The sequence below is a fragment of the Ciona robusta genome, chromosome 10, assembly GCF_009617815.1.
Source record: "Ciona robusta chromosome 10, ASM961781v2".
Classification (NCBI taxonomy): Eukaryota; Metazoa; Chordata; class Ascidiacea; order Phlebobranchia; family Cionidae; genus Ciona; species Ciona robusta.
The window spans coordinates 3,930,468-3,942,444 of NC_143244.1; the positions used below are offsets into that span (position 1 = coordinate 3,930,468).

An 11,977-nucleotide genomic window follows, 5' to 3' on the forward strand; every position below is an offset into this window, starting at 1 on the left:
CATAACAATAATTTTATTTTAAATCTGATTGGCTAAAATTCCATGCACCATTTGTGACGTAATAAACATATGACGTCACGAAACTGATCAGCTGATGTTTCATTAGTGAAATTGATGCGCAAGAATTCGCTGCTCGATTTTTTGCTGCTGATTTTGAACAATTATTGAACAAACGTGCACTTTAGTGTGTTTTGTTGAATGCGAAGTGAAAGAAAGTTATATCTACTATAGGTATGTGGTTGACTTGTGTTTGTCTGTTTTATTATTTTGATTGGCAATTACGAATTGGTATATGTATGGCCGTATAGGCACTATGTTGTGTGGAAACGATTAAAGTTACCTGTCTGGAATGTGTGTACGTTTATGAAACGTGGCATATTGGTGTGTATGTATGCAAGTAATGCAATAAACATAATATGTTTAATAAAATCCTGTTTATGCCCAACGAAAATTTGAAACAAACTTTTCAAACATACACAGTCCACCTTTTTTCTAAACCGTTTCTTTTTGCATGAAACACATTTAAATTATACGAGAAACAGCATAGTGCCTCACAGTATACACAAGAGTCCATTTAAAAGTTTAAATAAATAAAAAAATATATAAAAATATCGCAAAATACAACAGAAATAAAGTATTAGAAATTCATGGCAAAAATACATTTTTTTTAAATTTCCACTTTTTGGTAAACCATTACTATGGCGACCGTTTCCACGGCAAAATAAATTTGGCAGAAATTCAAAATCTTTATGACGTAGTGTGACGTCACTATTATTATCTACAGTTTGAAATATGGATTCCGATAATAATGATCGAAAGCCAGAATGGGCGAAATGGTCAAACGCTGGTTTGACAAATGAGGTACGTATTACTCAGTACAAGCTTCATAGGTTATTGGTACACGATCTATCTATCACACTTTATAAATATACAAGTCACTCCTATTAATTCTACTATAAAATCCTTTTCACACCTGTAATATGGATGAGGTCCTGCGTATAGATACGTCATTGGTTTGAGAATTATATCAGAGTTAATCGATTACATCAGTTACATGTATACCTATACGTACCCATCTGTGATATAAAGACTCAATTTCCCGTGCACGCTAGCATAAAGCAAGTTACATTCATTTACAAGACCTGCCCTAAACAGTATTTCATAACTAAAACGGGTATATAATTTGCAGGCTGATGACGAGGAAGTGGGCTGGTATTCGCCGTATGAAATGTACGTCGATCTAGATGAGGTAAACATTAGTTCTCATTTTGTAATATACGCTTTGCCAATTTATGTTGTTATAACTTATGGTAAATGTACACGAGGTGTAAAATAGGACACCCATGTTATAACTACTGCATTTTACCTGCCACTAAAGAATAATACGTTTCATATATATATACATTTATATTCGTTTCATATATATAATACATATAACTCACGTTTAACATTTACAGGAAACTAAAGAAGTTTCGGAGAAGTTTAAGACGACGTTGGGTCGCTGGGAGAAGCAAAAAGCCAAGGTAAAAAAAATACTGTTGTTCAATACATCTAGCCCTATATAGCCTCTCCATTTGGAACCACAAAAGTCTTATAAATATTATTTTTTCAGGGTGATGGCAAAAATAAAAACGTGGTGCCAGAAGGTCTTTACGACATGTATGTCGATCTCGACGAGGTAAACATTTTGTTTTGTAACAAATTTCTTCCTTTTTTTAAAATCTGTTTCTATTTTAGGGAACACAAAACGTTTCAGAAGAGTTTAAAGCGAGGTGGGAACAGTGGAAAGGGGAAGAAGAAGAAGCTGAGGTAACTTTATCAAATACCCCTTCCTTTTTGTAAATCAAGCATAGTTTAACGCAGTGCGTTTAATCATATACAGAACAGTCAAACAGACGAACAGCTTGCTGGTCCTTCTTGTAGCTTTCCTCACACAGAGGTGCGTTCATTTAACATAAAATTCACTCAGACGTTCGTTATCTTTATTCCTTTATTTAGGAAGGACAGCGAGCACGCAGGCAACATGAGAGACGACGCAAGGAGCTTTTTACAATGTGGGAAGGCCGTGGGGTGAGTTAACAAACAAATCTTTTGAAATTTTAACACCAACTACATTATTTATTGTATAGGAATTTTTGTAGCTTAAGTGTAACTACAAGGCAAGAAACCGTGTGAAAAATTAACGTTTAAAATATCTTTTCAGTAATAACTTGGAGGAATTCAATCAATTTTCCTGGTTCCTGTTTGTCCTGTTATATTTTTGTCTGTTTGGATACAATCTGGATTCCAAACTTCGGTGTTGTCTTGTCTTTGTTTGTCCTGCTATATGTGTCTTATTCATTTGAGAGCCAAGTAGTAACAACAGCGACTTTAATTCTAGATGAAAGGCCATGCGAGTAAATCGTTCAAACCGAACGAAGTCAACAGACCGACAACTCCATCCGGATCGGTTTCTTTTGTGAGTACCGAATTAATTTATTTTCATTTTTATAGCTAACAATTAGGACAACCTATTAGTGACCACCGGGTTGAAGCAATGACAGTAAAGTGCCTTTGCCAAGGGTATACACACCTGCCCACAACCGTAGAAGCATATCTATAGCATCTTATCCGTGTCATTAGCTCAAATGCGAGGTCTCTATAACCTTTATTCTCCCTTTCAGTTTATCCCACAAGAGCGGGAAAGATCTGCTGTATACAGATCAATCATGAAAGCAACGGTAAGTTGAAAAACATATCAACAAAGAACATTCGCATAACGTTTATTTTCTCCACAGAGCGAAGGGACGCTGGGTGAAACCAAAACTTCGGAAGAGACAACGCTAGAGGTAGTTACAAATTATAGTAGGGTGGGGAAAGATGGGACACCTTAGCACATAGTATCTAAATGGGCCTCGTGAGGATACAGTTTTATATTTTTGTAATGTTTTTTTGTTTGCATATCGAACATGGAAACGTTTATTTATAACATTTAAATTTTCGCAGAAATTCGCAACTGATAGCCCTGATACGTCCGAGTTTGAAACCGCTTCAGAGGTAAGTAACAAAGTTTATGCTTTGGATTTTTAAGCTTAAAGGCGATTTTTACCTCTTAATAGACCAGTCTGGTCACAACCCAGGCCCCTCTGCGTGTCTTGCAATAGAAACTAAAGCACTTAGAATAGAGAACTTTTATATTAATATCTGAACAATATTTTTAAATTTCAGACATCAAACCCAGAACCGTGCACCTCCGAGCAAAACCTAACTGACACGTCCTCGATAACTGAGGTGAGATACTGACTGGTAGCGATTCAAACAATCAATAACTTAATTTTAAACTAATTTATTTGTACAGATAAATTCAGTATAGTTGAGTTATAACATTTTTAATATTAGATAAAAGCCAATGATGTCACTTCTCGCTCTCCAAGTCTAAGCCAAGATTCCTCAACAAAAGTTGAAATCGAAGCAAATGTAAAGGTATTTATTGTTATGACTGAGTGAAAATCTGTTATTTTTCCTGGCGTAGCAACTTTAAAAGGTATACCACGAGTGTAAATTTTTAGTTAAAACGCATAAAAACTTTCTGGTGATAGTTTTTTCTGCGTGGCTGACAATTTAGAAAACGAACTTAAACATTAGTTCCATGAATCTAACATAACTCCTATTTTATAGAATACTGATTCACCGATATTGGAAAATCCTCCCACAAGCCCCATTGAAGACTCAGAACTGTCGAAAGTAAGTCTCAAACTTCAGCTATTTTTTATCTAAACATTAGTTTCATGAACTAAAAAACTTTTATTTTATAGAATACTGATTCACCGGCACTAGGAAATCCTCCCACAGGCCCTATTGAAGACTCAGAACTGTCGAAAGTAAGTCTCAAACTTCAGCTATTTTTTTATCTAAACATTAGTTTCATGAACTAAAAAACTTTTATTTTATAGAATACTGATTCACCGGCACTAGGAAATCCTCCCACAAGCCCTATTGAAGACTCAGAACTGTCGCAAGTAAGTCTCAAACTTCAGCTATTTTCTTATCTCTCGTCGGCAAACATTTAATATTGTTATTTTACAGTCGTACACCGATTATGAAGACGATTTTGAGAGTTGCAGCGACTCGGACGACGACGAGGTTTTGGCAAAACCTCGTACACCTGCGTGTTGGGGAGTTCTCAGTCGAAGAAATGTTATGGACTATGTAAGTATTCTCTGCATACGCGCTTTTACGCACATTTTTCTTTCAGATATTTTTCTTTTTCGCCTTTACACACATTTTTCTTTGTAATGTCATTTGTTTTAGTTATGTAGTTAGTATATGTTGAAAACGCGATGGTTAAACGGGATCTTTTCTTTACAGGATGAGTGGAAACAAACATGTGATTTTGCAACCCGCCATTTCAGATGTGGGCCACAGCTTGAGGCGTACGAAGTTGATTATTCGCTTCGTAAACATAGAATGCAATGCCAATATTTCTCAGCGTTTTATCCATTGGTGGAAAAACGACTGAAATTCGTCGGGGGAGCGTTTTCGAACACTTGTTCTCCAATCCAAGAAGAAGAACTACCGGATGAGGACAAAAATGAAGACAAGGATTCAACAAAATCCTCCAGTCCTCTTCCCATCTCTCCCCCACTGCTGCCTCCCAAGCGCAAAAAGCTCCGAAAAATCGCCCCACAACGCAAAATCACTTCAGATCCGGGTCCATACATTGAGTCAGACGAGAGTGACACCGACAGTTACGACTTCTCTCTCGTTGAACAGAAAGCCACCACCCCTCCACCGTCACCATCTCCCCACTTCGTATTCCTTCCGCGTCGCTGCGGCAAAGTCAGCCCCATGCCACACTGCAGCAAAACTGAAGTCATCGTCGTGGTAACGTCTTCTTATGACGACGATGACCACGATGACGCACAAAACAATGGATGCGGATGCTGTCATCTTTTACGAAAGATGGCCAAGAGAATCAAAAAACTATTTAAATAATTTCATTTTATTTTACTGTATACTATATTGCGCTTATATAAAGGGACGTTTACATTGCATTGCAAGAAATGCAACATATCAGTTGTAGAGCAATCTAAACGCCCCTTTCAATTTCTAACTTATATAAAAATAAAAACTATTCTTATCTCTAGTCTAACATAAGACAAGTTGTGTTTATTCTGTGGCAAAAAAACTCTATTTACGAAAAAAACTTATAGTAGGATGGGGGAAGATGGGACACCTTTTCATTCCATTTTCTCGTACGTTTTGGTAGCAAACAAAAAACATTCAAGGAATTATAAAACCTTGTCCTCGCGACTTTCATAGACCATTGTTAAATGTTTAAAATACGATCAGGATATTTATATATTTCGTGATAAAGGTGTCCCATCTCCCCCCACCCCACTATATTATATATAGTTAAACTATATACCCTGCTACTAACGTAGGCGTGTGTACCTATAGGCTAAGTCATTTAACAACAATCGCTACGACAAAGTGGTCACTAATGGCTTCAATCTGTGAGCCATGTTCGCGTCAATAGGCCTCTTCTTTTCTGAGCAGTTTAGGTGTATTCTTAGGCCGGGTATTCTTGAGTAGGCCCTGGTTTAACGACCGTCGTTTCCCGGCCACGCGGGGATAAAGTAGAATGTAAGTTGTTGCTCAAAGCAATTTTTTTAGATCAAATAACTTAAGAGAAATGCTAGAATTTTCCGTCTTTTTGCACAGGACATCCTCATTTCAAAAGAACACTCCAACCAAAAGGGGTAAAAGCAGTGCATCCTTACAAAGAACGCTACCATCATAACAGCAAGAACAGGTATTCTTCAGAAATATTAAGAGCCCAAGCGTCCTGTTACAGAAACCAACAATTTCTTGCAACAACAGCTCATCGGCGGCAAATCGTTTCAGGAACTTTTCTTTGAGTAGATATTCCAACATGATTGACAGGTGTACCTAGAACTAAGATCATTAAGCTTCCTATGAAGATTATTCCAAGCTGGAAGTTATCTTGAAGCGAATTATTTCAACACGATTGACAACTATAGCAGCCTACTGAGAAAAAAGAATACTGTTAACACCCGAATCCTATATTTCCTCATCGTGTTTTTAAAAAATAAACAACGCTTCTTTAGAATCGTGAGGATGCGGGTATTCAATTCTATAAATATACTTTGTTTTCTAACAAAACAGACGAGAAAAAAACTGTTTTTTAATTAGCGACCTTCTGTTGTTTATTTACCCTCATTGTTACCAGCACTTTAAAAATATACGACTGTTTTAAAAAACGGAAATAAAACACTGAAGTTCAATATTAGGAATTGTTTTGTATTTATTGCTCGAATGCGAGAAAGATTAATTGCAGTGAAGTTATTGAAGCTTTGTTTGAGCCACTGACGCTACACTTCGTCTACATTCTACATTTCTGGCATATCTTCTTCAGCGAAGATGTCGTTTATTTCATCCCCATCAGCTTGTATATATATATGTTTTAAAATATAGTATTGTGGGGGAACACGTGACACCTTAGGCACATAATATCCAAATATCCTAATCGTGTTTTAAAGAATTAAGGACGGTCCAGGGAAGTCGTGAGGATACGATTTTATAATTATTTTAATGTTCTTTGTTTACTCCCAAATGAAACGAGAAAATATAATGAAACGGTGCCCATCCTCCCCCACCCTACTTTATGAAATTCTCAAATTTTATTTTGTAAAACTAATTATAGTTTTAGCTTGCTTTTTTAATAGAAATTAATGCATTAATTGGAACAACGGTAAAACTATATTACACACATATATTCAGGTTTTGTATAACGTTGTATAATACAAATGTAAATATTTAATTTAACTTAAATTTTTACCTAATTTTCCTTTTTCGTTCATGTTCTCGGCACTGGAAAAAATAATATTTTAAGATTTCTGTTTCGAGTTATCTGGCGGTTGTTTACTATTAGTCACATACAAACGGCTAGTATATATATTCACCTTTTTTGGTTAGCCCAACTACTGGGGCGCCAATAACTCTCTCCCTGGTCAGGAAGCAGATGAGCGCTATGAAAAGAATGATGAGAAGTTTTCGATTCATCTTCCAGTTGTTGATCAAATTGTAAAGAACCAATGAAACGAACCTCTAGTTAAGTTATAAGTTACCCTCGATTTCCTTCTATACAATTAGCTACCACTAAGGACGTAATTCAATGGACATATGGAAACAAAGATTACTGAGTAAACGAGCACAAAGATAGCGTTTCGGATTTAGGTGAAACTACTTTGACATGAGCGGTAGTGGGCTGGGCTGAGTAATGAGTTGCCAACGTAAATCTCAAACTAGTTATTTAAACTGTAACCAACAAAAAGACACACGATTGTCGGTATAACGTCAAAAAATTACGTATATATTGTTTCTGTGGGGAAGATGGGACACCTTTAGAACATATATCCAAATATCCTAATCGTATTTTAAACAATTTACAACGGTCTCTAAAAGTCGTGAAGATACGGTTTTATAATTCGTTAAATGTTTTTTGTTTACAGCTAAATGGGACGAAAAATAGGAATGGAAAGCATCCCATCTTTCCCTATCCTTACCATAGATATATTTACCCTTCTTAGTTAAACAATCTACGAGGGCACCAACACTCTTCCTGGTCAGCAAAGCAGGTGAGCGCTATGAGAAGAACGATAAGAAGTTTTCGATCCATATTCCAGTTGTTGATCAAATTGTGAAGAACCAATGAAACGAATCTCTATATTTATAAGTTGCCACCGAAACGCATAGACGACGGATTTCGAAAACTCAATACGTATACGCTTTAACACGAGTCAGAGCTTGAACATAAACTCAACAGACTTTGCTAAGAAACAACGCTTTGATTTCCTGAATGAGGATTTGGTAACAACCATTCGTTTTCATTTATGCTAGAAAAACGTCTTTTACTGCTTGTTGCAAGAAACAGTTTTACCAATCATCAAACAACGTTTATTGCTCTCATACTCTATACCACCAAAAACAACCAAAATAATTTCGAAAATTTAAACATTTTATATCACAAATACTATCCCACATGCTAATTGGTAAATTATCCAAATTTCATGATAGTTGCAAAAACGGACAAAAAAGCGCGTAAAAAATATACGTATTCTCCTGTTGTATTGATACGGTTAGTACAAATGTTTTTTGCACGGAAAAGGGAAACATATACAAAAGTGAAATCACGTAAACGTACTATAATAGGGCGAGGAAAGATGGGACACTTTTTGATTCTATTTTCTTTTCCTATATTGTAGTGAACATTCAAAGAATTGCAAAACCGTATCTTCACGACCCCTATAGACGGTTGTTAACTGTTTAAAACATGATCAGAATATTTGGATATTATGTGCTAAAGGTGTCCCATTTTACCCCACAGTAATATATTAGGAAAAAGTATTCTTCTTGTCCAAAAGTTAATCAATAAGTTTTTGTTTCGTTGGGTATGTCTGTCAGTCGCTACATTGGATTTCGTTTCTTTTGACTGACGAAGAACTGTTTTCCAAAAGCACCATAATCTTGTAAGAAAAATTTGTGCGAGTTTTTTTTACTTAAATCCTGAAATATTGTACTGACTGGATAGTGCAGTGTGACGTCACAAAGATGTCAAGTTACAGCAACTCATAAATTAGAAACCGCATTGTAATCTTGTTTGTTACTTTCATTTTGCAACAGTAAAATGTTGATTGGGCTAAAATTGTGATGAAAAGAATAGTACATGCTAATGCATTAGAACTATGTTCTTTAAACGGTTGTACAAAATATTCAATTTCGTTTTAAAACATCAAAATTCTTGCTACCTGTGACGTCACATCGCGAATTTCAATCGCCTCCGGGTTTGTGGTTATGACGTCATAATGTTTCCACGTTCACTTGATTCAACAGTTCTGCTTGGTATGCCGATTGTGACGTAAACAATCAAACATTCAGTGTTTTCGAGCGTAAACAGCGCAGCGGGGTTTGTTACGTCACAAGCAAAAAATAAAGCTCAAGAATAAATAGATTTGTGACGTAACTTTTCACCTATGTTTGACATCTGGATTACAACAAATTTCTCCAACGATTGTTTATACTTTGTAGGGGGGTGGAGGGTCGCTCACAACACCAAAGTAGCCCTGCAGAAGTTGCTATGGTTACAATCATGTGATGGTTGAATGTTGGCCAATCACGTGCATTGTTGAATTACAATACATTTTTTGATGACATCACTAGCCTTTTGATATAATAGGATGGGTAAAGATGGGACACCTTTAGCACATAATATCTAAATATCCCGATCGTGTTTTAAGCAATTAATAACGGTGTATATAGGAGTCGTGAGGATGCGGTTTTAGACTTCTTTGGATGTTCTTAGTTTACTACCAAATGAGACGAGAAAATGGGATAAACAGGTGTCCCATCTTCCCTCATCCTACTTTATCATAAAAAAATAATTCTTTCCCACGTAACAAAGCATATTCAAGTTTTCGAGGTATTACATCACAATGTTACCTTAATCCCAGGAACGCAATAATAGATCGCTTGTTTGTTATCTGCACCCAACTCTTTATAAAGGTGTATGTCGTCATAATGGGGTGGTGACGTCACTTCCGGTAGTTCATTATTGACGAAACCTACACCAAGTTTTATAACTCATTGTTTATGCCACGGCATCTTCACTTGGCATAATTAGTTTTTATGGATGACGTCAGTGATCGTGACGTAATAATTCTTACCAGACACCCGGGGTTGAAAGTTCACATCCGTGTCGGCCGCACGGCGGCGCATCCTTCGCCTGAGCAAAGACTGCAACAACAACACGAGGACCATCAGAACAAGAATCGATGATAGAATGATCGCCAATTTTGTGGAACTACTGTAGTGGGGAGTTATTTTAAATGTACCAAACAAAACTATATTTTAAGGTGAAAATAGTTGTTATAATCACCTTGGCTTTTCAACTTCATTTATTTTCCCACATTTAATCCAGTCGTTGAAGCTACAGCAATATCCCCCACACCCAACGCAGCACATACCGCTGGAGCAATTCAAATTTTTGACACATTTCTCAACCGGAAATTGCGCCATCGCCATTATTGCTACTAAACATCGACGTCATTAAAGTTAATGACGTAAAAAATCGGTACAATGACTTAAAAATCTTTATAAAATAACTGATGTATAGTAAGTTGGGACATGGGGTACTTTTTTAAAATCTCGTTTTACGGTATGCCCATTTGATCATAGACAAAAACAAGTTTTACCACATTATTTGACAGCATTCACACAGTCCAACTATAAAGTGCGCGACAAAGGCGATTGCTGTTTTTATATATCTGAGCTCGTTGTTAAACAAACCCAGCAGTTTTTTGTTCGCTAAAAAAGCTTTATAATAAGATGCTCATTTTGAATGCTCGCTGTATCAAATTAAACAGCCGTGAGATAAATATATCTTAAATTAGAGATAAAATTATTAAAACATACCGGATTTAAGTTATACAGTAGGGTGGGGAAGATGGGACACCTTTTAACTCTATTTTTTGTCCCATTTAGTAGTAAACAAAAAACATTTGAAAAATTATAAAATCATATCCTTACAACTCCTACAGAATGTTGTTAATTGTTTAAAACACGGTCAGAATATTGAAATAATATGTGCCAAAGGTGTCCCATCTTCCCCCACCCTACTATATGTATAACATTATCGTGGAAAAGAAATTGACAAAGCCCGTTAATTGTGAAAGGTTGAAGAACCCAACTAATATAAAAACTTTTATCTTTGTCCCATCTTACCCCACATGCATTTGCAGATAAATTATGAGAAGTGGCTTCTGCGAATTATAGTGTAGCAATACCCTGTTTGTTGCCAAAATGTAATAAGTATTATAAATTTTCCTTTATAAGTTTAAATGCAATTATATAGTGGGGTGGGGTAAAATGGGACACTTTTTATTCTATTTACTCGTTTCATTTGGTAGTAAACAAAGAACATTCACTGAACTATAAAACCGTATCCTCACGACTTCCAAAGACTGTTGTTAATTGTCTAAAATACGATCAGGATTTTTATATATTGTGTGCGTAAGGTGTCCCGTTCTCCCCCACCGTAGTATACGATGCAGAATTTAAATACACACCTAAAGCACATTTAAACTGGAGTAGACTCTATAATACACTAAACTTAAGACAGGCGCGAGTAACCTGAGCAAATTTACCTGTTTAATAACTGAAGTTTAAAATTGCAACAATCCCGCTCGGTTTTAATTCGTTCAGCGAAAACTATTCGGAACTTTATATTAAAATAATATTTACATTACCTTGCTGCCATAACAAACAGTAGTAAAATATTTATTTACTTTTGCGCTATAAATGTAAGCGGCATATCTCTGTCTAGTTTACGTTATATGCGACGTTGGTATCTCGCTAGACTTGTCTATAAAGAAAATATGGTTTTCTACGAATGCAAATTCACTTTCGACAGCCTTGGGCGGCGTGCGCGTAACCACTGGAAAGTTTTAAAATTGGTAAAACCGCGGATAATCAGTACGTTTTAATGACTAATTCTTGTAAATTCTTAATTTTCAAGTAACTGTTCTATTTAAGGATCGCTAAATTTATAGCGACAGTGTTTGTTACTTTTCTGGTTTAACTTGTACTGCCGGTCAGCTACAGTGATATCGCCAATTATCACAGCATTGTTGACATCCCAGTTTATAATAGAGTGGGGGAAGATGGGTCAACTTTTCATTTTAATTTCTCGTCCCATTTGGTGGTAAACAAAGAACATTCAAAGAAATAAACTTAAAACTAAAAGTAAAGGTGTCCCATCTTTCCCCACGGTACTATAGTAGGCTGGGAAAGATGAGACATCTTTAGCACATAATATCCAAATATCCTGATCGTGTTTTAAACAATTAACATCGGTCTACGAAAGTCGTGGCATTACTGACCTTAACAACTTCCGTTAATCATAGTCATGGGGAAAAGT

General features: G+C 36.1%; 5 protein-coding genes across 6 annotated transcripts; 3 read left to right on the forward strand and 2 right to left on the reverse strand.

The window, feature by feature from the left end:
* The first annotated feature begins 71 nt into the window (after positions 1-71).
* Positions 72-2,188, forward strand: LOC149729654 (uncharacterized). The gene is made up of 8 exons (XM_089887354.1): positions 72-231; positions 785-861; positions 1,190-1,249; positions 1,458-1,523; positions 1,613-1,678; positions 1,738-1,809; positions 1,883-1,939; positions 1,999-2,188. Exons 2-8 carry the CDS (start codon positions 793-795, stop codon positions 2,077-2,079), a joined length of 471 nt encoding a protein of 156 aa, XP_089743480.1. The 5' UTR covers positions 72-231; positions 785-792; the 3' UTR covers positions 2,080-2,188.
* A 20-nt stretch (positions 2,189-2,208) lies between these two features.
* Positions 2,209-3,941, forward strand: LOC149729655 (uncharacterized). Its single transcript, XM_089887353.1, has 8 exons — positions 2,209-2,458; positions 2,664-2,720; positions 2,778-2,828; positions 2,986-3,036; positions 3,208-3,270; positions 3,379-3,462; positions 3,658-3,723; positions 3,795-3,941. The coding sequence occupies exons 1-8, from the start codon at positions 2,381-2,383 to the stop codon at positions 3,912-3,914; spliced, it is 570 nt and encodes a 189-aa protein (XP_089743479.1). The 5' UTR covers positions 2,209-2,380; the 3' UTR covers positions 3,915-3,941.
* Positions 3,939-5,144, forward strand: LOC149729656 (uncharacterized). The gene is made up of 3 exons (XM_089887352.1): positions 3,939-3,998; positions 4,066-4,188; positions 4,348-5,144. Exons 2-3 carry the CDS (start codon positions 4,180-4,182, stop codon positions 4,972-4,974), a joined length of 636 nt encoding a protein of 211 aa, XP_089743478.1. The 5' UTR covers positions 3,939-3,998; positions 4,066-4,179; the 3' UTR covers positions 4,975-5,144.
* Positions 5,145-6,292: 1,148 nt separating this feature from the next.
* LOC149729657 (uncharacterized) lies at positions 6,293-7,681 on the reverse strand. The gene is made up of 4 exons (XM_089886916.1): positions 7,606-7,681; positions 6,966-7,110; positions 6,842-6,873; positions 6,293-6,448 (listed from the first exon to the last, which is right to left on the reverse strand). Exons 1-4 carry the CDS (start codon positions 7,679-7,681, stop codon positions 6,393-6,395), a joined length of 309 nt encoding a protein of 102 aa, XP_089743042.1. The 3' UTR covers positions 6,293-6,392.
* A 203-nt stretch (positions 7,682-7,884) lies between these two features.
* Positions 7,885-11,418, reverse strand: LOC149729658 (uncharacterized). 2 transcript variants are annotated; one of them, XM_089887396.1, is made up of 5 exons: positions 11,205-11,418; positions 9,938-10,091; positions 9,726-9,862; positions 9,502-9,623; positions 7,885-9,125 (listed from the first exon to the last, which is right to left on the reverse strand). In XM_089887396.1, exons 2-5 carry the CDS (start codon positions 10,081-10,083, stop codon positions 9,078-9,080), a joined length of 453 nt encoding a protein of 150 aa, XP_089743522.1. In that variant the 5' UTR covers positions 10,084-10,091; positions 11,205-11,418; the 3' UTR covers positions 7,885-9,077. The 2 variants fall into 2 exon arrangements, with proteins under 2 accessions (XP_089743522.1, XP_089743521.1); XM_089887395.1 differs by having other exon boundaries at positions 7,886-9,125; positions 9,726-9,865; positions 11,205-11,414.
* Between the last annotated feature and the right edge of the window lie 559 nt (positions 11,419-11,977).

Bases quoted from the DNA above. Each gene is read 5' to 3' on its own strand.
- LOC149729654 (XM_089887354.1), top strand. From the start codon at position 793: ATGGATTCCGATAATAATGATCGAAAGCCAGAATGGGCGAAATGGTCA. The intron at 1,810-1,882 runs GTAACTTTATCA...AATCATATACAG, and splicing joins GGGAAGAAGAAGAAGCTGAG to AACAGTCAAACAGACGAACA. The intron at 1,940-1,998 runs GTGCGTTCATTT...TCCTTTATTTAG, and splicing joins GTAGCTTTCCTCACACAGAG to GAAGGACAGCGAGCACGCAG.
- LOC149729658 (XM_089887395.1), bottom strand. From the start codon at position 10,083: ATGGCGATGGCGCAATTTCCGGTTGAGAAATGTGTCAAAAATTTGAAT. The intron at 9,866-9,937 runs GTGATTATAACA...TCCCCACTACAG, and splicing joins AATGAAGTTGAAAAGCCAAG to TAGTTCCACAAAATTGGCGA. The intron at 9,624-9,725 runs GTAAGAATTATT...AACTTGGTGTAG, and splicing joins CTTTCAACCCCGGGTGTCTG to GTTTCGTCAATAATGAACTA.
- LOC149729655 (XM_089887353.1), top strand. From the start codon at position 2,381: ATGAAAGGCCATGCGAGTAAATCGTTCAAACCGAACGAAGTCAACAGA. The intron at 2,459-2,663 runs GTGAGTACCGAA...TCTCCCTTTCAG, and splicing joins CATCCGGATCGGTTTCTTTT to TTTATCCCACAAGAGCGGGA. The intron at 3,724-3,794 runs GTAAGTCTCAAA...TTTATTTTATAG, and splicing joins AAGACTCAGAACTGTCGAAA to AATACTGATTCACCGGCACT.
- LOC149729657 (XM_089886916.1), bottom strand. From the start codon at position 7,681: ATGGATCGAAAACTTCTTATCGTTCTTCTCATAGCGCTCACCTGCTTT. The intron at 7,111-7,605 runs GTAGATTGTTTA...TAACTTAACTAG, and splicing joins GGAAGAGTGTTGGTGCCCTC to AGGTTCGTTTCATTGGTTCT. The intron at 6,449-6,841 runs GTAAAAATTTAA...TATATATACAAG, and splicing joins GAACGAAAAAGGAAAATTAG to CTGATGGGGATGAAATAAAC.